Raw genomic sequence first — 22,123 nt, 5'->3', positions numbered from 1 at the left:
TAATCATGGAGTAAATGAAATGGAGCTTTGTTTTAACCCCCTGGGAACACATCTTAGACCCCAGAAACCACTGCCGCAGCCGCCTTATATCTAAGTCCCTATCCCACCTTTCTACTCTCCTGTCCTGTACATCTTCCTGAACCCAAGTGTCCCCAGGCCCAGGGAGAGGAAGATTGTGGTAGAAAACAAAGGGATTGAGCCTAATGGGTTGCCCCACCAGGAGAATTGGCACAGTTCTTAATACTTAGCCAATGGACTGACTCTAATTTAGGCACTGTAGTCCCTGCTTCCTGGAAGATGACGGGAAGGGATGCCGGTAGAACCCAGAGGCGCTAGGAGCGTCCAGTTCCTAGCCTTCTCACTGGAGGGCCTATGTTCATTCTTGCTTCTCTTTTCCAGTTGACATCCACGTAACATGAGCAGAAATCCATACCCCACCTCCACGTGGCATTTCCCAGGGTTGTCCTCTTTCTAGGCCCATTTCTGGAGGCAAACTGTTTTTTCCACCTTCTGTTGGCATTTTCAGCACCTGCCCCCATCCCATTTCCCTCTGCCCCTACCACAAACATTCTCCAGCCCGGTTAACTAAATGTTCCCCTGATGCCTCAGGTGGTTTGGACCACCCCAGTGTGGCAGAGTGAGTCTGTCTGTAGGACAAACACCACATGCTGGAAAACGCTGAGCAGGAGACTAGACCCAAGGAGAAACAGCATGTTGTAGCCCGAGCTTCCCACCCCACCAGAGGGAAGGCTGTCAGACAGCGAAACATTGGCTGGCTCCTCTGTGGTGTTGGCTGCCTCCCCCAATGGAGCCCTTGGGGCCAGCAACTTGGAGAGGAGGCTACTGAACCTGCTCACAGTGGTGGCCGCTGGCTCTGGGGATGAGCCTGGGCTGGACACAGTTAGGTTCAGTTCCTCAGGATCCACACAGAAGCCATTGGAAGAGCGCCCAAAGGCCACCTGACTGAGGTCCAAGCCAGCCACGGAACCTGGGGAGGCACACGGCACATCGACGGCGTGCCCAGAGCTCTCCATCCAGTCCCGCAGCCACTCCAGGCCGCAGTCACAGTGCCACGGGTTGCGGAAAAGAAAGAGGCGACCCAGGAAGAAGCCGGGCTGGAAGGCGGCCCAGGTGAGCACGGTGAGGTGGTTGCTGTTGAGATGCAGAGCAAGGAGGCCCGAGAGGTTCTGGAAGGCACCTTCTTCCACGAAGGCTATGGCGTTGCGGTCCAAGTAGAGCAGCTCGAGTTCCGCCAGGTCGGTGAACCAGGCGCGTGCCACATGGCCCAGCGAGTTGCCACCCAAGTTGAGCGTGCGCAGGTGGCGCAGACCACGGAATGCATCGGCTGGCAGCATGGCCAGCAGGTTGTCATTGAGCAGCAGATGCTCCAGGGCACCACAGTCACGGAAGGCGTCAGCATGCACTGCACGGACGCGGTTGGCCTGCAGGCTGAGCGACCGCAGGCGTCGCAGGCCCTCCAGGGAGCTAGAAGCCACAGCCTCGATGCGGCAGCGCTCCAGGTGCACGTGCGTCAGGTTGGCCAGGCCACGCAGCGCACCCGGCACGCGGCGGAACAGGTTGTCGAAGGCAGCAAGCTCGCGCAGGGAGGGCAGCTCAGCCAGGAGGCGCTCGGGCACGCTGAAGAGGCGGCAGGCAGCTAGGTCAAGGCGGCGCAGGCGGCCCAGTGCGGCGAAGGTGCGTGCGTGCAGGTAGCGCAGGTCGCCGTTGTGTGCCAGGCGCAGCTCGGCCAGACGTGGCAGGCCTTTGAAGGCGCCTGGTGTAATGAAGGACAGATTATTGTGGCGCAGCGACAGGCGGCGCAGCGACGGCAGCGTGCCAAAGGCCCTCTCACCCAAGAAACGCAGGCCATTCCGGTCCAGATCGATGGAAGCCGCCTCGCATGGGAACTCGGCTGGCACCCTTTGGAGGCCCGCGCGATCACAGCGCACTGAGCAGCCTTGCTCCACGCTGCTGCAGGCACAGGCTGCGGGGCAGGTGCGTGTGCAGGCCTCCTCAGCTGTAGCACTGGGCAGGCAGAGGATCACTGTTAGGGCAGGATTAGGGAAGGAGGAGAAAAGACAAAGGGAGAAACGGTCGGCCAGATGGTCATTGCAGGTGACCTACCTGTCTGAGTGGCAGGATGCAGCCCTCCACAGTTTCTCTTAGCTCCTGAAGAGCCACGTCCTCCAACTGACTCTTTCTGCTTCCCAGATTTTACACGGTATTCCCCACCCACGACGCCCTTCCCTTTGCTTCCCAGTTATCTTAATCAGCAAAACTCAGCGGGAATCCCAGGATCTGACCGCATTCTAAACCCCCTCATGCCTGTATCATTGCTTGTACTCTCCTAGAATGCAGCCGAGAGGGTGTGCTGTCTGCATGCGTAGGAGGCTTCCCTAGGGAATCACTGTGGCCTACATTCTAGGTCCGCACTGCCCAATACTATAGCCACTAGCCACATGTGGCTCTTGTGTACTTGAAATGTGGCTAGCCTGAACTGCTGTGCTGTAAGTGTAAAGTACAAAACAGATCTCAAAGACTTAATACAAAAAAAGAGAAAAAATATCTCATCAATAACTTTTATATGTTTATACGTTGAAATAATATATTGGCTTAACGAAATTATTAAAAATTAATGTCAACTGTTTCTTTTTACCTTTTTAATGGGCTACTTGGAAATTTAAACATACGTTTCTTGCATTATATTTCTATTGGTGCTTCTCTAGTCCCTCCCACCATAAGAATTCAATTCCTGAAGACCTCTACTGAATAAATTAAGACTCATGAAGAAGAGAGAATTAGGGAACAGGAGGTTGGAAATGAAAGAAAAGCCTATCAATCTTTTTTTTTTCTTTAACGGTCACTAAAATTAAGCCATAAGGACAGCATACTAAGTAAACTAGCAATGATCTTCTTATACATCTCAAAAGAATAATCGTGGACCCTGTGCAGTTAATTTCCATTCACCAGCCCCTGCTCTCTAGAGACTTTTTTGTGTGTGTCATCAAGGGAAAGAATGATGCTTATAAATTAATTTTGTTCTGAGTGTTTGAGTGGGAATCAGATAAAGATTTCAAAAGCCCTCCAGTAGGCTTGCCACCTGTAGCAAAATAGAATGTCATGGGCTGCTTTCCTATGGTAGCCAGGGGTTCCAAGCTCCATTTTGAGTTCCAGTGGGAACAACAGCACAGAAGATGCACAAATTTTATTTTCTGGCGAGGATCAGCTCAAAGGTAAATTGTGTATGATCTGAAATTCCTGCAGAGGAATAAAGATTCCCAGATATAATAAACCTGACCACTGATATTCATAATTTCTACCTCTCCTTAGCAGTACTCCCAAAGTTCTAGAAAACACCTTTAGCCTATCATTCAGTCCCTTCCACCATGTACACATGACCCTGCCTTCCCTATCCAAGCCCTTGTGGGAAACTGAAGGCGTGGCCACACAAGGAGTGTGTAGAATACACTTGCTGCTGCCTCTTTAGATTTTCTCAGCTTCCAGTATCTTCTCAGTACATTTGTCATGGACACTCCATGTTTTTTCAGATGCTGAGAGTGGGATTTAGCCCTTTTAGATGTGGCTAGAGAATGCTCAAGCCTTTGAGCAATCCTTCAGTTGTTAACTGTAGCTAATTTGATATTCTGATATTGTGATATTCTGATCTTAGCTTATCATTTCTCTCCCCCTAAGAACTGTAAACTAGACACCAAGCTTTCAGCAAGGTTCCTGGACCCTGTGCTGAGCTTGGCTGTAAACAGGGCCGCTACAGGCCTGGAGAGACACCCTGTTAGAAAGACAGGGCCAAGAATATAACCTTAAGTCCAGGTGTCAGCGGGACAGAGGCAGAACTTTTTTCTATTAACTCTCCCAACTGGGTCAAGTAGAAGGCATCAGATTTCCTTACAAATAGTCCTTAATTCTATTCTCGTCTCCTTTCTAATTAACAAAAGTGCACTCTCAACCATATGACTCATGTTTCTACTCTACAATAGCTAACATTGTTCCAGACACACTATATGGCTTAGTAAATGTTTACAGAATTAAATGGAATTGATGCCTTCCTCTGTAACAATTTCTGCTGGAGGATGTCATTTATCGAAAAAAAAAATTCTTTATCAAGGAGTTCATGGGATTGTGACAGACAGGATAAAACCAATTTGCTTGTATAAGTCAAGAGATCAAAAATGTAGCAGCCAATTTTTAAAAAACACATGTGAGAGAGATGAAGCTTTTTATTATATATCCTTTTTACTTTTTAAATTTTGAACCTTGTGAATGTCATACTTATTTCAGAAAATAGATTAAAGTTTATTTTAGACTTTAAACATTCAAGTTGCTGTCACTATCAGAAACCTATTTTCAGCCTCTCAAACTTTGATAACCATTAGAAATAACTAATTTACTAGATTTTTAGTGAAATTTAAATTAAACCAAGTAAACTTAACAGACAGCAAAACTCCAGTATTGGCTTACCCAATATGAAGACTAAGTATATGCCTAATAATTCAGAAAAGCAAAATTAAAAAATATATAACATATTTAGGTAAGTTCTGCTTAGCTGAGTAGCTTGTATCAGATTAGTATTCCTGCTGATAGCTAGTGCAAACTCTGGAAAAAATACTTTTTAAAAATCGTTTGAAGGCACTGGAGAGAAACCTAAATGGGCAACTAGAGTAGATACAACTCTTAAAAGAAGAAGTAAACTAGGTGAGAGCCACATTTAACTGGCTTTTCCTCTCAGGGTGTTTTCAAGTCCACACTGCACACGAGAATAGAGCTCAAGGAGAAAATAAGAGTCTTATTGGGCTTACAAATTAGAGGTCAGAGTGTACAGTTGCCACAGTAGGTGAAAATTGAGGAGGGAAAACATGGAAAAGAGGGAGCCACAAAATTGGCGTACAGACTCCCCTTAGATCCCTGTTTGAGTCCTAAAGTGCATAAGTGTGGGGTGACTCCAAGGAGCCAAGAACTGAAGGCCAGAAGAGCTAAACAGAGGTAGTGGAAATTTCTCAGTAATGAGAGAAAGATTGAGTTCAAGGTTCACCCAGTTAGAAGACCCTGTAAAACACCTGGAGCTTTCCATTGAAATCCCAGGGCACTGCACCTTAGGAATGAAGACCATTTCCTAAGACAAAGGGCAAAACTGAATTAAGCCTACACTAACAAAGCCTAAAAGCAAGCTTCCCCAGTATCAAAGTGATCTGCCAGTGACTTAAATGCCAAAACAAAATTCAACATTCTTCAAAGGAAGATAAGAGAATCTAGAATTACTATAACTACCATCTATGATATCCAGTACACAGTCAAATAATACTAGATACATAGAGAAGCAGCAAAATATGACACTTATCAAAAGGAAAAAAAATAGTCAACAGAAACAGACCCAGAGACAGCCCACATGTTAGAATTACCAAACAAGGATTTATTATAAATATGTTAATGAATTTATAGGGAAAAAATTGATATACTGGGTGAAGACATAGGGAATTTGAATTTTAGAAGAGGTATGGAAACTCTAAAAATGAAAAGGAAAAATATCAAATTAGACACAGCAGAGGAAAAGATTCATGAACTTGAAGACAGGTCAATAGAAATTACCCAAAATGAAGCACAGAGAGAAAAAAGATTGGAAAAAAATATCAGAGCTTCAATGACTATGGGATTATATTGCACAATTAGACTAACACTCATGTATTTGGAATCCCTGAGAAGAAAAAAGAGAGAATATGGAAGAAAAATAATTGAAGATCATTTCCAAAATTTGATTAAAAACAAGCTCAACAAACCCCAGCTAACATTACACACACACCCCTAGCAATGTCATAGTCAAACTGCTAAAAACCAAAGAGAAAATTCATTAAAGCATCCAAAGAAAAAAGACGCATTACATAGAGTAAACAACAATAAAAAATAATGACTGGCTTCTTATCAGAAACAACAGAGGCCATAAGACAATAGAATTATATCTTTTAAAATGTTGAAAGAAAAGTAAAATCTGGCAACCTAGAATTCTGTATCCAATGAAAACATCTTTACAAATGAAGTAAAATAAAGATAGTTTCAGGTTAGCAAAATCTAAGAAAATTGATCTCCAACAGATCTTCTGCACAGAAGAAATGAAGATGTTCTTTAGCCTGAAGGAAAATGATCCTAGATAAAATTCAGATCTATAGGAAGCAATGAAGAGCAATGGAAAAGGAAAAAATGTCACTAAATATAAAATCTTCTCTTTTCTCACTTTAATTGCTTAACAGACAAAAGACTGTTTAAAGCAAAAAATAACAGTGTATTGTGGAGTTTATAATATATGTAAATGAAAATATGACAATAGCATAAAGGATGAAAAGGGAAGTAAACTGAGTTGTACTCTTATAAAGATCTTACATTATTCGTGAAGCAGTATAAGATTAATTCAAGGCAAACCATGATAAATTAAAGATGCATATTGCAATCCTTAGAAAATAAAAAAGAATCTCGACCCTTACCTCACATCATACATAAGAACTCATTTTAGATGGACTGTAAACCTAAATGTAAAAGTTAAAACTATAAAGTTTCTTGAAGATAACATAGGAGTTTTGTTACCTAGTGGTAGGCAAAGATTTCTTGGGACAAAAAATAAACAAATAAAGGACTCACCATAAAAGAAAAAAGTAATAAATTAGACTTCATAAAAATTAAAAACTTCTCTTTTAAAGACATTATTAAAAGAATGAACAGATAGACCACAGACATCTCACAAAGGACTTATATCCAAAATATATAAAGAACTCTCAAAACTCAATAATAAGAAAACAGATAATCCAATTAATAAAAATGGGCAAAATATTTGAAGAAATACTTTACAAAAAAAGATATACAAAAGGCAATAAACATATATAAAGATGGTCAACCTCATTAGTTGTTAGAGAAATGCAGGTAAAATAGCCACCTATTAAAATTAGGAAGACTGACCATACCAAGTATTAGAGAGCATATGGGACAACTGGGACTCTCTTACACTGCTTGTGGGAATGTAAAATGGAAATTGTTTCCACACTTGGAAACAATGTGGCAGTCTCTTTAAAAGTTAAACATATATCTACCTTATGATCCATCTATTCTGCTCCGAGAGAAATAAAAGCATATGCCCATACAAAAGACTTGGCATGAATGTTCACAGCAGCTTTATTCATAATAACCCAAAACTGGAAACAACACGAACACTCAAGAGTTGACTGGGTAAACAAATTATGATATATCCATACAATGGAATACTACTCAGTGATAAAAAGGAATGGGCTGCTGATACATGCAAAATGGATGAATCTCAAGATAATTTTGCTGAGTGAAAGAAAACAGATAAAAAAGGGTACATACTATACAATTCATTTCACTTGCATAAAATTTTAGAAACCGTAAATAAGTCTATAGTAACAGAAAGATCCATGGTTGCCTAGCAATAGGTGGGGAGGGTAGGTGGGGCAAGAAGGAGGCAATGAATCTTAGGGGTGATGAATATGTTCATTATCTTGATCATGTTGATGGTTTCATGAGGATACACTTTAAAAACATTCAGTTTGTTATACGTTAATTATATCTTTATAAAGCTGTTTAAAAAATACCATTAAGAAAAGGAATACTGTATGTATATGGTTTGTGTACAGAATAATGAAAGACAAACACCTAAATAAAAATGGGTAAAAGACTTGAACACTTTATAAAGAATATATTAAGTAGCCATTAAACACCTGAAAAGGTGCTCAACGTCATTAGCCATTTAGGGAACTGCAAATTAAAGCTACAATGACATCTCCCTACACAACCACTAGAATAACTAAAATTTAAAAGACCGACAATCCCAAGTGTTGGTGAGAATATAGAATAATTGGATTATTGGTGAGAGTGGAAAATAGCTCAATAACTTTGGAAAACTTCGGCAGTGTCTATTAAAGCTAAATATATGTGTACCTCATGACTCGGCAATTTCACACCTAGGCATTCAACCAACAGAAATGAAAAAAAAATGTTCACATAAAGACTACAAGAATGTTCACAGTGGCTTATTCGTAATAGATAAACACTGCAAATTACCAAACAGTACAGCAGAGAATTACATTTATATAACAGAATACTGCTCAGCAAACAAAAGAAACGAACTACTGATCCAGTCAACAAAAACATTATGTTGAGCAAAGAAATCTGACATAAAAGAGTGCATACTATACAATTTACAGTTATATGCAGTCCTTGAACAGAGCTGCTGGCAGTGGCTCTGGGAACTCAACAGAACAAGGCTTCCAGATGGACTCCATTGCAAAAGACAGCAACTATCTACAGGACATAGTTTAGGAATGTTATCTGGGTGATATGAGCATGTATAACATTACTCAAATTAATCAAATTTCTTAGGTTTCTTTTGCTCTTATAACAAGCAACTTTTAATTAGTGTTTGCTGAGGGCTAAGCTTGCTATATACATTATTTCATTTAATACGACAATACTGCAAAGCATTATTCCCTTCTCACAAAAGAGGAAACAGGTTCAGGGTGGTTAAACGACACCAACCTTTGTTCTTTGTCTTGCCACTATACTATACTATACTATCCTCCATCCCACACACCTAGCCTTTCTTTCTTTTAATTTTTATTTTTCAGTTAGAGTTAATATTCAATATTATTTTATATTAGTTTCGGGTGTGCAGCATAGTGGTTAGACATTTAACACCTAGCCTTTCTGAGCTTCCACTTCTTTAACTGTAAACTGAAGGGCATACACTTCCTGACTTTTCAGGGCCCTCCTGGCTCTCATTTTCCATGGCTGTACAGCAGCTATCACCAAGTATGCATCTAAGAAAAAACATCCTACTTAGAACCCCACGTGACTCTACCGCCTCCTCCCAGCCATAGCTGTTTGGGCTGCAGGTGAACATTTGACCTAAGCAGAGTCAATCAGATTCATTCCCTCCTTGTGGACATGGAACAGATAGTGGAATAATGTGGGCACCAAACTGTATGTCATTGTGGCTGGGATTTGTACCAAAGCCACATACAAGTCAAAGCTGTAGGAAAGCAGGAGCCAAGGACAAGGTGAGGAACCTGGTGCGCAGAGAGAGGACTACATCCAACATATGAATCACAGAGATGGAAATCAGGGAGAGTGAAAAGCTGCTGGCCAGCTCTGTAGTTCCCATAAGGGCCTGCTATAGTTGCTTCTCTGACATTTTCCTGTTTCCATTTCAGAAACTCCCTCAAACCATCTGCTTGGATGAGTGGACTTCTGTTTCTTGCAATTAAACCACCTCTGATAATAGTGGACATTTAACACTGTTTCTGGCTCTCTGACACCATTTAAGCACTCTTTCTACATTTAGGGAATTTCCTACATTATAAGTCCTGCCTCCACAAGACTGAAACTGAAAACTCTCTTTCCCAACTTCCCTTGTGGTTAGGGCCAAAGCACATGACCTAGCTTTGTAGAGCACACATACCCAGAGAGACTTGGATTCAGAAGTAGGTGCTGGGAAGAAACCATTTTCTGTCTATGATGGCGGCACAGGGATCTGGCTTTTAGGCTCCCATGGTGAAATTTCTGGTGCCCAGCACCCAGCATGATTCCCATGAGCTTCAAGGTATATTGCCAATGGTGGTGGCCACAGGATTTTTGCTGGAACTGCCCCACTATCTGGTTTAGGCATTGCTTTAGGCAGTGGGCCTCCAACCTGGAGGCCAAGGAACACCTGGCACCCCTGAATAAACCCCTTCTGAGCAACGTCTTGAGTAAGACAGTTTCCCTTAATCTCTCAAATATCATCTCCTTCTGGGCCTTCCCCCTTTCCCCAAAGAACCATGTGAACTCTTCGCCTTAAAAAAGAAAACGACTCAAATTTGGGGCCAGGCTGTGCCCCTCACCCAAAAGGAAGCTCCTTATCACTCATTGCCACGGAAATAGAGAAAATTGAATTCAAAATTATTTAGGCCATCCCTGATTTTCTCAAATCCAAATGAAAAGTGGCCTCTCCTGTAATCGGCAACGATCATTCCAAAAACAAATCTCGCAAGCTGTCCAGAGTTGAGTTCCACAGGAATATTTGGCCAGAATAACATCTACCAAATTAAAATAAAAATCACAGTTTGCGAGAAGAGAAGGTCAAACACATTGGCAGTTGCTTAGTAATTTCTCTTCTCACACCAGTACTTTTGGGAAGGATCCATATGGAAATCTGAAAAGGCTTCAGTGCTTTTATTCCCAGTCTGAGGTAGGGAGGGAAAGATGAGAAACTCAGCAGCACTGGCCCCGGCTCAGTCAGCCTCTGTCATAGTTCAGGATTCATATGTGGGGCTTCCCAGAGCATTCAGTCTGGAAACATTCATCCTGAGGGTGCGGCCTCTCACTACAGTACTCTCATAAACTCTGATGACACTGCCTTTCATCCTTGCTCTCTCATACTGCTTTTTTTGTTTTGGTTTGTTTTGGTTTGGTTTTTCTTTAACCTCAGGCAACCTTTGTGCATCTGTTTCCTCATCAGGTGGACAATCATGAGGAAGAGATAAGTTGGAATTCTTGAAACATCTGTGAAAGCATTGGTCAAAGCTCAGTGCAGACTCCATGAGCCACTGTTGTCACAAGATTCAATCTGACCAAGGGACCAGTACTTCAAGGACTATGTGGAAATCTGCCTCAGAGGAAAGCAAGGCACCAAATGTCAGAATATTGAAGTTATTACTATAAGTAGACTTCAAGGAAGAGTCTAAAATAGTTCTCTATCCGGGATGCACATTAGAATCACCTGAGGAACTTTTAACCCACCCACAGCTTACAATTTCCAGGCCATACCAATTACGTCAGAATCTTCAGAGGTAGAATAAGGCATTGGTACAGCTAAAGCTTCATAGGCAATTCCACCAATATACAGCCCAAGTCTAAAAACAAGGGTTTAGGTGGACCGACTTTATAAACATGGAATTCATCTGTGTGGTTCAAAATATTATAAGCTATAAGATAGAGTTACCATATGCCACAGCAACGCCACTCCTACATATATACCCAAAGGACCTGAAAGAAGGTATTCTAACAAATACCTGTACATGAATGTTCATAGCAACATTATTCACAATAGCCCAACTATGCAGACAACAAATGTTTATCAACAAATGAATGGATAAACAAAATACAGTACATACACACAGTGGAATATTATTCTGCCATAAAAAAAATGAAGTACTGACACATGCTACTACATGGATGAACTTCAAAAACATTATGCTAGCTGAAAGCAGCCAGCCAGACATCCAAAAATACATATTGTGCGACTCCGTTTATATGAAATGTCCACAGAGGCAAATTCATAAACAGAAAGTAGATTAGTAGATCAGGGAAGACTGAGGTATGACTGCTAAATAGATATAGGGTTTCTTTTCACATTGATAAAAATATCTTGGAACTAGATAGAGGTGATGGTTGTACAACATTGTAATCATACTGAATGTTGCTGAATTGTACACTTTAAAATAGTTAATGGTTAATTTTATGTGAATTTTACTTCAATAAAAAAAATTTTTTTACAAGGTGTCCCTGAATTTGGGCAAACAACAGAAATGAGTCCCTGCTTTTGTGTTCTGGTTGGCGTCCTGGCAAGCACCCCCTCGCACCCCAACCCTGGGCTGCAGGGAGGTAATGATGGCTGGGCTCACACACCCCACAGAATGATGTCTTAATGCAGACCAGCTGAGGAATTTCTCCTTCATAAGCCCTCAGCTTTTCAAATATGTGCTTTTCTCCCTTGAGGTTTACTAGGAGAACAGTTACTCATGGAGTTTCCAACCACAAATTGAGTTTGAAGTGTTTCTTCATTCTCATTGTTTTCAAAGAACTTGTACCTCATGAAACCAAAATAGCAAGGGAAAATATGGTCAATTTTCTGTTTCAGCGAAATCTATTCAGCCCCTTTGACTCTAGAAGTCATTCCTCTCCCACTTCTGGCAAATTCTATCCCGATTGCTCCATAGGCCAAGACCCAGTGCTAGATTTTCAAAACATAGGAGGGGAGGCCCTCCTGTTTCTCACACCTTTTGTGACAGAAAAGAAAGCATCGTGGATTCATACTCTAGCTTTGCTGGCTAATGTGAGTCATGAGGGAGAGAAAAAGCAGTCTGTCTCCAGAAGGGTGATCTGCTAACGGCCTCAAAGTTCCTGCGGATCTTGAGGTGGAGAGCTGTCCCATCTGAGGAGTAGAACACGAGACCCCAGAAAGACTTTGGAACCTAAATATTGATGATTGCCCCAAACTAGAAACAACTTACCTGCTCAGCAATAGGAGAATGAATAAACAAATGAGTACAATCATACAAGGGAAGTCTACATGGCAATCAAAAGGAAGGAATCACTAATTAATATGATGACATCGATGAATCTCACACACACACTATCCAACATTCCAAAGTGCTTGACTCTCAATAATGAGGGATTTGTTCTCCCTAGGGTACAGCTGCTCTCTCTCTACGGCTTTCCTTTTTCCTTTTAAATCAAGTTGATTGACACATAATTTACTTACAATAAAATGTACCCATTTGAAGTGTACAGTTCCGTCAGTATAACAAATGTATATATCCATGTAACCACCACCCCAATCCCGATTTATAACATTTTTACCACCTAGTAAGTTTCCTCAGGTCCTTTTGATAGTTGTCCCCTTCCCATCCTTGGCTCCAGGCAACCAACTGATCTGCTTTCTGAACTATAGATTAGTTCTGTCTGTTCTAGAACTTCATATAAATGGAAGAAAATGGGTCTACAGCCATGCTACCCTGAACGTGTCCAATCCTGTCCGATCTCGGAAACTAAGTAGGGTCGGGCCTGGATAGTACTTGGATGAAAGTCCACCTAGGAATACCAGGTGCTGTAGGCATAAAATAAATTTTAAAAATGATAAATAAATAAAAATAAATAAGTAAATAAATGGAAACAAATGGTTCTTTCAGACAACGTTATGTTGACTGAACATAATTCATCTATGTTGTTCTGAATATCGGTTGATTGTTTCTTTTTATTGCTGAGCAGCATTCCATTGTACTAATATACCTCGATTTGTGTATTCAGTCTCCTGTTGATGAGCATTTGGATTGCTTCGAGTTTTCACCTATTATGACTAAAGCTGATGTTAGGACCTGTGTGCAAGTCTTTCTGTGGACATGTGTTTTCATTTCTCATTTAGGAGTGGGATTGCTGGGTTAAATGGTAAGTAAATGTTGAACTTTAGAAGAAAATGTTTTCCAAAGTGGCTGGACATTTTGCATTCCCGCCAGCAGCATGTGAGAGTCCCAGTTGCTCCACATCCTTATCAACACTTGCTACTGTCTGCCTTTTTGATTCTATCCATCTTAGTGAGTGTGAAGTGGCAGCTCATTGTGGTTTTCATTTGCATTTCCCTAATGACTAATGATGTTGAGCATCTTGTCATGTGCTTATTAGGCACTTGTATGTCTTCTTTGATGAAATAACTTTTCAAATTTGTTTGTCTGGTTTAAAAAATTAGGTTATCTTATTGTTGGGTTTTAAGAGTTTTAAAAAATATATATTATATATGTATTCTCATATATATTCTCATTTATATTTTGTATGCAAGGCTTTGTCAGTTATTGGAACAGTTCTAATCTGGGTGGCTTTACCCATTCAACAACCAAATCCTTATTAAGCAACTAATATGTCTCAGACTCTATAAACTATGAGGTGAAAAAAACATAAACCCTCGCCCTTTTTAAAGATTCACAGTCTAGAGCAAGCCACTGGTGAAGGATCCTATAAAGCAAGTTTAGGAATTGGGACATTATGCTGTGAGAAACATAAGGATGGCCCTGAAGAAGTGGACATGGGGGAAGGATGAGAGTTGAGGCCCTTCCAGGAGACCTCCTGTCTAGAGAACTTCTTTTTCCATTTTGCTCCAGATTTACTCTGCTGTGAGCCACTTCTGATTCTTTATGTAGGGCTCACTTAGTCATTTTTCTCTAGTTGAGGTAGAGAAAGCTCTAACTCTGTCTGCTTCAAGAGAACATGTCGTCAGTAATACTTGTGACTTGTAGTCAAAGGAATATTGTCTGTGCTGCTGAGTGTGTTTTAAATTCAAGTGCCAGGGGATGTGGAGACGGTCATTAATTTTAAGTGCATCTATTGTTAGCAAATGATGTCACCACTAAGCTCTCCAACTTGTCACAAAAAGTCTGGATGTATTTCGGGTTCCTGCAGCAGGGACAGTTCCTGTTTTGCAGCAGGCAGGCTATGAATACTGTCTGCATTCTGTAAGGAATGGGAGAGCTTTTGGTGCACATTTAAAATAATACTGGCTCTTGGAAGCAAACATTCTGGCCCAATGAGTCAATCAAACTTCATATCTTTTCTAGGTAGGGGAAATGAGAAAGAGCCGACTATTCGTAATTATATAAATGTCAACCTCTGTCCTTTGCAGGCTCCTCGAAGTAGGCACTCATGTCCTATTTATCATGGTGTTCCCTGCTCCTCATTTCAATTTTTTCTCATTTATTTGTTTGGTCTCCCATAAAAGAATATAACTTTCTCAAGGACAAAATCTATGCAATCATATCTCTCATAATATCCCCTGAGTGTATTGAAGGTACGGTGTGTACCTGTTGGTTCATTGAATAGAGCAAGTTCTCCTTTTCAAAAAGGTAGAATAAAGAGTAAGAAAATTCTAACAGTATCATTTTAGAATTATCTGGTAAATTTTTCTCCGTCAGCATTGCAGACAGAGGTCTACTACATTGGTAGTTAAAAATTCAACTAATTACATTCATCCGAGGGTCAGATGCTTGTTTAGAATAATTTACTGTAGAACTTAAGGGATTTTTTTCCTTGGGCTATCTCAGTTAGATTTGAGCATCTAGGACTGTAGAGCTGTGGGAAAAAATTGTGATGAGGCTTTGTGTTACATTAAAACCCTTAGAACGACCGGACCAAAACTTGGAGGAAAAATTTTCAACATCCATAATCACACAATTCCAACAAGATAGTTTTCATGTTTTCTTTAAGGAATTTTTTTTAAGTAAGTGAGCTTAAAATAATGTGACTAGAAAACCACTGTAGTTTTTGGTGATTACACCAATAAATTCATAACTGAAATTAGAATTTAAAAATCACCAAAATGGTTTTTTCATATATTTGGCCTAGGAGTTCTATTTTCAAATAAACAAAAAACCCCATCACCTACTTTTTTTCTCTCATTCTCCATTCCCTCCCCCACGATCACACATTCAGTGAAACCTAATCCAAAGAACCAGTGTCCAGGAACAGTTTTCACAGAAGCCACTTGAAGATCATGCTCCTTGGGTTTCCAAGTATCTTCTAGCATCTTCTCTGGACTTCCCAACCCCTGCAGCTACTGGCAACTGACTGCTAGGAGACAGAAGGAGGAGGCCTTGTAACTCACCATGCAGCAACAGGACCAACATTCCGTGATCTTTCACGAATCTAGTGGCTTAGAACCACCCAGATGTGAGATCCCTACCTGAGGGGAGAGAACACAGGTCACTAGGTGCCCAAGAGCAGTCCCTGGAGAACCAGGACACTCAGTCCCCTCACACCTCCATACTTCCTCCAAACTGCCTACTTTTCCCCTCTTTTTCACACTCATTTCTCCTCATCAATCTTGGTGTTGGGTTAAGAAAACCAGTAACAACGGTCAATCAGAAGCTCCCCGCAAACTGACAGCTTGGATCTATTTGGAAATGCTTCATCAGACTAAAACCTTGACAGCAACTCAGATGGACTCACCAACAACCCAGCAAGAAAATGGACAGACAAGAAATCTCTGCAGAGAAACCTTAATGAATAGTCCCCAAATGTTGCTTACCGTTCTAGCAAATGTTGCTTACCGTTCTAGGGGTCTGCTTGGTCCCACTCCTCCTCTGAGGTGCCCTTTAGCTCCCCCAACCCAGCCATCTCCAAAGTCAGGCAGCCACAGACGCTAAATCATCCAACAGAAAAGTAAGGTGGGGGATGGTGAGCAGGGGGCAAGGAGGAATCGTTGCTTGTGCAGGTTCGAGAGCTTATTTTTCTTTCTCCAGATTTAATGACAGAAAAATCCTGTATCAGATGAGGATTACCAGAGATGAAAGAATGTGTCTGCCTTTTGAATCACCAAAGCCAGTGACAGATTTTGCTGACACACCAATCGGCTTTATCCCCAGGCTTTGGCCTCTCCATCTGCCAGGCCCCTTTCTCTTCTTAAAACCTCCACAGATCCCACCTCCTGCCCTGACCCCAGCCCCAGCCCCAACCAATATGCAGCCAGAAATTGGTTTCTTGCCACCCAAACAGCATTATCAGCATTTTCAACAAGGATGTGTTATATAACTTGGGGAGGTGGAAAAGGACAGGACGGCTTAAAATAATGTTTTCCCAAAATGCAGGCTGTTGATTTACTTTCTTTGGAGTGGTTGATGGTGGATGATCCAAAACCAGACTGTAAAGAAGGCCCTTCACAACAATCAGGCTAGAGTCCCAGCTTTGGGGTTGAGGCTGTGCTGGCCATCACCCAAGGCAACAAGTCCAAGGGCCATTTTTAGAATCTGGCTAGGCTTTCTCAAATCCATCAGGACTCAGGCCCTCAATACTCAGAGTGTGGCCCTTGACCAGCAGCAGTAGTATGGTGAGCTAGTTAGGAATTTGGAATATCAGTACCCCCCACCTCTGGAATCAACATCTGCATTTGAACAAGATTCCTACACTCAAGAAAGTTCAGAAAGCCCCAATTTAGGGGAATGGTGGAGGGGATCTGCTCAAGGTAATGATGGCAGGTCAGGCGTCTCCACATTTTTCTGGTGCCAGGGTCTGGCCCTCTGTTTTGCTGAGACCAAGCTCCCAGGTATCCATGGAAACTTGCTACATCCTGGCTATCCTGGCCACACTGGCCTTGGTGTGCCTAGGCTAATGGGCAGAGGCCTGGAGTCCCCTCAACAAGGAGTCTGGGTATGAATCTAAGCATCTGAGGCTGCTGTAACCTGTGTAATTTTTGCTTTCTCTCATTTGGACCTTGAAAGCCAAAGTATGGCTGAACTGGTCATAACCTCTGCTAGGAAGAAAACCATATGAAAGCTGGAGTAGGAATGTGGATAGAGGAAGCCTTCCCAAATGAAGTGGCTGTCCCCAGTGGTGGGCTTGCCCTACCTAGGTGGGAGCAGTGGGCAACACTCCCCTTGTGACCAATAGTATTGAAGGTGTCTTTGCAGTCTTCATCCCAAACCTTGGCCCAAGAAAACCTCTACTCCCCCAGCAGCAGGCCAGAGGCTGAAATATGGCTGTGCAAGCAACCTGTCTGCACCTTCAACCCTTGTTCGCAGCTTCTAGGGTTGCCTTTGCTTTCACTTGCTCTGGTCCAAGGATGTTCCTGAGAAAGACCATCTCTGCCTGTGAAATCGGACATTTATCTTGAGTGGAAAGTAAGGAATAATCAGAGACCCTCAAGGGAAACAAGAAGAGGCCCATTTACCTGGTGATTCCAACTGGGACATAAGCAGCCTTGGAATCAAAAACTTTTCCCAAGGGGGAGAAAAGCAATGGGGGACAAGTTGTCACAAGAAGTGCAATTGACTGAAATGCCCCCAAAGAGAAACTTCAGATAGGATCCTGTTATCCAAAGATCAAGGTAGCCTGACCTCCCAGCCACTCAAGGGCTGGGGAGGAGGGTAGTTTGCACTCAGACTGGCTCTCTGTCACAATGCAGTTGGCAGCTGATAAAAAAAAAGGGTAGGGAAGGGGAGGAGGGCTGTGCTAAGTGAGCACGTGAAATAAAGGTGGCCCAGGAAGCAGTATTTGGCCTTTGCAGCACTTTGGCCGTCTAGAAAAGCTTCCTAGTGTTTGTAATTGCTGTTGCATTGGTGGGGGATAGCCAGCAGGAACTCAGCAAGGGGTCTTTAATAAAAGGAGAAGACAGAATTCCTCCTTCCAAGTTCAGGAGTTCAAACATTCAGCAGTCTTCTATGGGAGCTCATGGAGGGGACTTGAATACTAAACCAGATTCCTTCTATTTCTCTGCCTGACTCCTCCTGGTTGCACACATGTACAAACACCACAAGAGACAAGACCATTCTGTAATGGCAAAGGGCACAGGCAGATTTAGCCTGGCACTAAGTGAAACAAAGCCAGGTGCCATTTTGTCTGATACAAGGCAGAAGTAGCAAACTGCAATAGCTCCCTCTGACACCTTTATTTACAGATGAGGAACCTTGAGCCCAACTGCAACATGAAATGTTCTTACTCTTCGTTCAGGTTCCCCCCAGAAGCAGATTCAGAGACAGAGATATGAATGGAAGTACTTGATTTGGGAGGTGATTGCAGAAAGTACCAGCAGGGGAGTGGGGAAGGTAGAAATCAATGGTGTCATCAAGCAAGTTGGCACGACAGGCAAGTAAAATCTAATCTGTGGTGAACTCTGGACAACAGTATAGAGCATACATCTCAGAAACACCTCAACTTCAGAGTAGGGAGCTGGGGCATTTATCCACCAACTCCTGCCCTCGGTAGAGGGCTGTTCCCAAAGATGAGAGTTTTTCATTTTCCAGCAGCCTCTGGCTACCTAGCAAAAAAAGATGCGATGCTCTCACTGATCCCTAAAGACAACTTCTTTCTAGGTTACAAATTTGAAATATCAGCACCTCCACCCCTACCCTAAACCTCCGGAATCAACGCCTACATTTAAACAAGATTTCTACACACAGGAAAGTTCAGAAAGCCCCAATTAGGGGAGCGGTGCAGGAGATCTGCTCAAGGTGGCAGTTCAGATGTCCCCACATTTTTCTGACCCTAGCAGATCCATCATGTCTGGCTGCAGGGTCTGGCCCTCTGTTCTACTGAGACCAAGCTCCTGGGTATCCATGGAAACCTGCTACGTCCTGGCTGTCCTGGCCACACTGGCCTTGGTGTGCCTAGGCTGATGCACACACTGATCTCTAAAGAAAACTTCTTTCCAGAGTCATCTCTCTCTGAAAATCAAATGGCAAAACTCCTTCAGAAAGCTGGGAGTAGCTAAGCTTCCCCAGTCTAGAGTTGGTAAAGAAGTGCTGATGACCAAGGAAACATGGTATGGGAGGGGTGTTGGGACTTTTGCCCAACGTAGAGCTGCCCTGGGATGGGCCGTAGGGTCTCATCCTGCTCTGATACATGAGGCTGCCCCTCACCAGCTCCACAGCTGGCGACACCACCCTACATTGTGTAGCAATAGTGGAGGCTTTAGCTGTTATTCAGAGGACACAGATTAGCCTCCAGCCTTTCTGCACTGTGGTGAGAATTCATAGACATTCTGACCCTGGATGACTGGTCTCCTGGCATTTGCTCCTTTCTTTCCCCACTTCACCTACTGAAAGCCCACCCTTCCCAGTGGACTCAGTACAAGTGCTACCTTCTTTACGAAATAAGCCCCTTCTTGGCACCCTCCTTCCTCATCTGCAGGCATCAGCCTTGCCATTGATAGTGTTTGGATGGGCCAGGGCTGTACTTTACCCAAGTCCACACCCCCACAACACCTGGCCACTACCACCCACACACTGGGCAAGATGGAAGATGAGGAGTCCTGGGGCCAAGGAACATGCCCACTCAGTTTCTGGGTACCTGGGACCTCAGAACTCCCTGACCAACAGATTCTGAACCTTCTTTTCTTAGTCCATTCTCCTGAGAGTAGACTATGCCACTCACCACTGTGCCCCCCTTAAGGTTCAGCTGATTGCAAGTGAGGACATGTGCAGAAAAGGGCCTTTATGGTGTGGGATGGCCCCGGGCTGGGAAGAGAGGGATACTGTGCTACAAGCCTTGAGCTGGGGCCACTCTCTGCACCACCATGTTCCATCTCAGAACTGGTAAAGAAGCTCCAATGCAAAAATTCCAAACTTGAATCTGACCTCCCAGATCATTATGAAGGTAACTTTGACATGGTAAGAGGATAGAACACATTTTATTTAACAGTTTGTCAGCTTGATTTATAACTTTTAAATATTTTGAATACGGTATGTGGCCACCGTGTGTACTTTTGCCCCCCCATCCCACAAACATTAGGGCGAGCCTATGTTAAGTGCACAGTCAGTGGTGCACAAATGTTTGCTAATGAATCTCCTGTGAGAATGTATGGAAGAGCTATAGAAAGAGGACTGGGTGAGTGACAGCCTTTTTCGGACTTGCTAGAGGAATCTCAGGACAGACACCTTCACTTTTCATGCCTTACTATACTTGAAACGTATTCCATAATCTACTCCAGGGGTCCCCAACCCCCGGGCTGCAGACCAGTACTGGTCCGTGGCCTGTTAGGAACTGGGCCACACAACAGGAAGTGAGCAGCATGTGAACAAAGCTTCATCTGTATTTGCAGCCGCTCCCCAGCACTAGCATCACCACCTCAGCACCACCTCAGATCATCAGGCATTAGGTTCTCATAGGAGCACCAGTTCCTGCTGCCAAAAAGGTTGGGGACCACTAATTCTAATTCATACCATCATCATTCTTCAAGTGAGGAAATTGAGGCCTACATAGGTTAAATGACCTGCTCCCCAGGGTGACAGTTAGGTGAAGATGGAGCTAGGACCCAGTCCTCCTGCCTCCCAGCCCCTGGGTTTTTATGGGATCTTAGCAAGATGGGAACACAAAGGATCCCCATACCTGTGGCCGTGCGCTGCTTACATGAGAAGGGGGATGGGGCTTGCCAGGCACCACTAAACTAACTACTTTGACTGAATCCATCCAGTGCTAAAAGCACCTAACTCCTTTGTTCTCTTTTAGCTAACCACTCCGACTTCCCCAGTCGTTTCCCTTTCGACCTTCCAATCGAAACCCATCTCTATATGGGCTGGTTAGATCAGAAAAGGCCAGAGACCTCGGTTCTGCAATTCCGGGGAGGGGAGGAGCAGAGAAAACAGTGCCTTGGTTTCGCTTTCCCCCGGTGGAGTGATGTCGCCCCAACTGCAGACCCGAACGCAGCCGGGGTGCGGGCTTGCCACCATGGTAATGAAGAGGCAGTCGACAGCCAATCACAAGTCTGGACGTTTCAGCCCAGCCTCTCCCACCGTCACTTCCTTGGGCGTCGGAGAACTAGTTCAGCTCGCTAACCCCGGTTGGCAACCCCCGTGACACAGTGGTTTTTTCCGCTTAAGGTCGTGTCCTTGTGAAACCTCTACAGCCTCTGCTTGCATCCACCCGCCTCTCCCAACCCAGGGGCCAAAAGGTGGGGCAGTCGAGCGCAAAGCTCCGCCCCGGGGGTTAGGCCGCCAGGGGGAGCTGAGGGTTCAGGAGCCTGGGCGGGGCAGCTCCTTCGCCCGTTCCCGCCCCCGCCACCCCATTCTCACCAACTAGGCGGGGCAAGGCGGAGGACGGGGAAAGTCCCAGGGCGCGTCTGTGCCGGAAATGTTAGTCACGCACCTGGAGCCACATAGTGTCTGGCTGGAAGGAATGCCGGGGAGAGGGCCTGACTTGCCAAAGGTCGCACCCTGGTGAGGGTCTCCCAGTGTCCTGCCCTCCTGACCCGGCCACATAGTTCTTGTGGTGGCTGACACCCTGTTTTCTCATCCGTAAATGAAGAGCTGACCCAGGGTCCCTTCCTGCCATTTCACTCTAAAAAAGCTGCCTGCTGCCCAAAGATACACTTCCTTGGAATCTCTTGAAATCATTACTGTTTGCATTGCCTCGAAAGTAGGTCTCTTTTCATTTCCCAGTAAAAAGAACCATCACTCCTTGAAGAAAAGGCCGCTTCCAGGTCTGGGGCAGGCAAAATAAAACATGACCCTGAAACATTATATTATTTCAGAAGACAAGCCATCAAAGATATTTGGGACAAGTGTCAAGATGAATAGCGACTAGTGAATTGAAATACATCAAATGAAATAAATATATTTGTTCAATCCATGAGTTTATAATGACACAAGAAAGAAAAACTCATCAGCAGACTTTGGAGATAACTAGGGCATTATTCTGAAAGGTGATACCTAAAGGGAAAGAATCAAGCATTTATTTTGCCTTTTCTCTACGGACTGTGTTTCAGGATAACTACTAAATACAATAGTTGACGAGGGAAAGGTTTTCTTTATAAAAGAATCATAGCTAATAAATGCAGATGTGATAGAATGAGGAAATCACTAGATTGCAATGATAT

The 22,123-nt window shown here is 43.4% G+C and overlaps 1 protein-coding gene and 1 pseudogene across 1 annotated transcript; one reads left to right on the top strand and one right to left on the bottom strand.

Moving 5' to 3' along the window:
- Positions 1-605: 605 nt before the first annotated feature.
- NYX (nyctalopin) lies at positions 606-15,898 on the bottom strand. The gene is made up of 3 exons (XM_016156546.2): positions 15,867-15,898; positions 15,422-15,499; positions 606-2,044 (listed from the first exon to the last, which is right to left on the bottom strand). Exons 2-3 carry the CDS (start codon positions 15,441-15,443, stop codon positions 606-608), a joined length of 1,461 nt encoding a protein of 486 aa, XP_016012032.2. The 5' UTR covers positions 15,444-15,499; positions 15,867-15,898.
- Positions 12,771-12,889, top strand: LOC118608504 (annotated as a pseudogene).
- Positions 15,899-22,123: the final 6,225 nt, after the last annotated feature.

Source organism: Rousettus aegyptiacus, unplaced genomic scaffold (genome assembly GCF_014176215.1).
Source record: "Rousettus aegyptiacus isolate mRouAeg1 unplaced genomic scaffold, mRouAeg1.p scaffold_m13_p_9, whole genome shotgun sequence".
Taxonomy (NCBI): domain Eukaryota; kingdom Metazoa; phylum Chordata; class Mammalia; order Chiroptera; family Pteropodidae; genus Rousettus; species Rousettus aegyptiacus.
Note: the sequence above shows the minus strand (reverse complement) of the source record. Positions and strands in the feature narration are given on the sequence as shown.

What these genes read in the sequence shown, in the direction of transcription:
- NYX (XM_016156546.2), bottom strand. Translation starts at nt 15,443, where the DNA reads ATGTTGGTCCTGTTGCTGCATG. An exon ending in GTTGGTCCTGTTGCTGCATG is followed by an intron (nt 2,045 to 15,421) that starts GTGAGTTACAAG and finishes CTGCCCTAACAG; the next exon opens with TGATCCTCTGCCTGCCCAGT.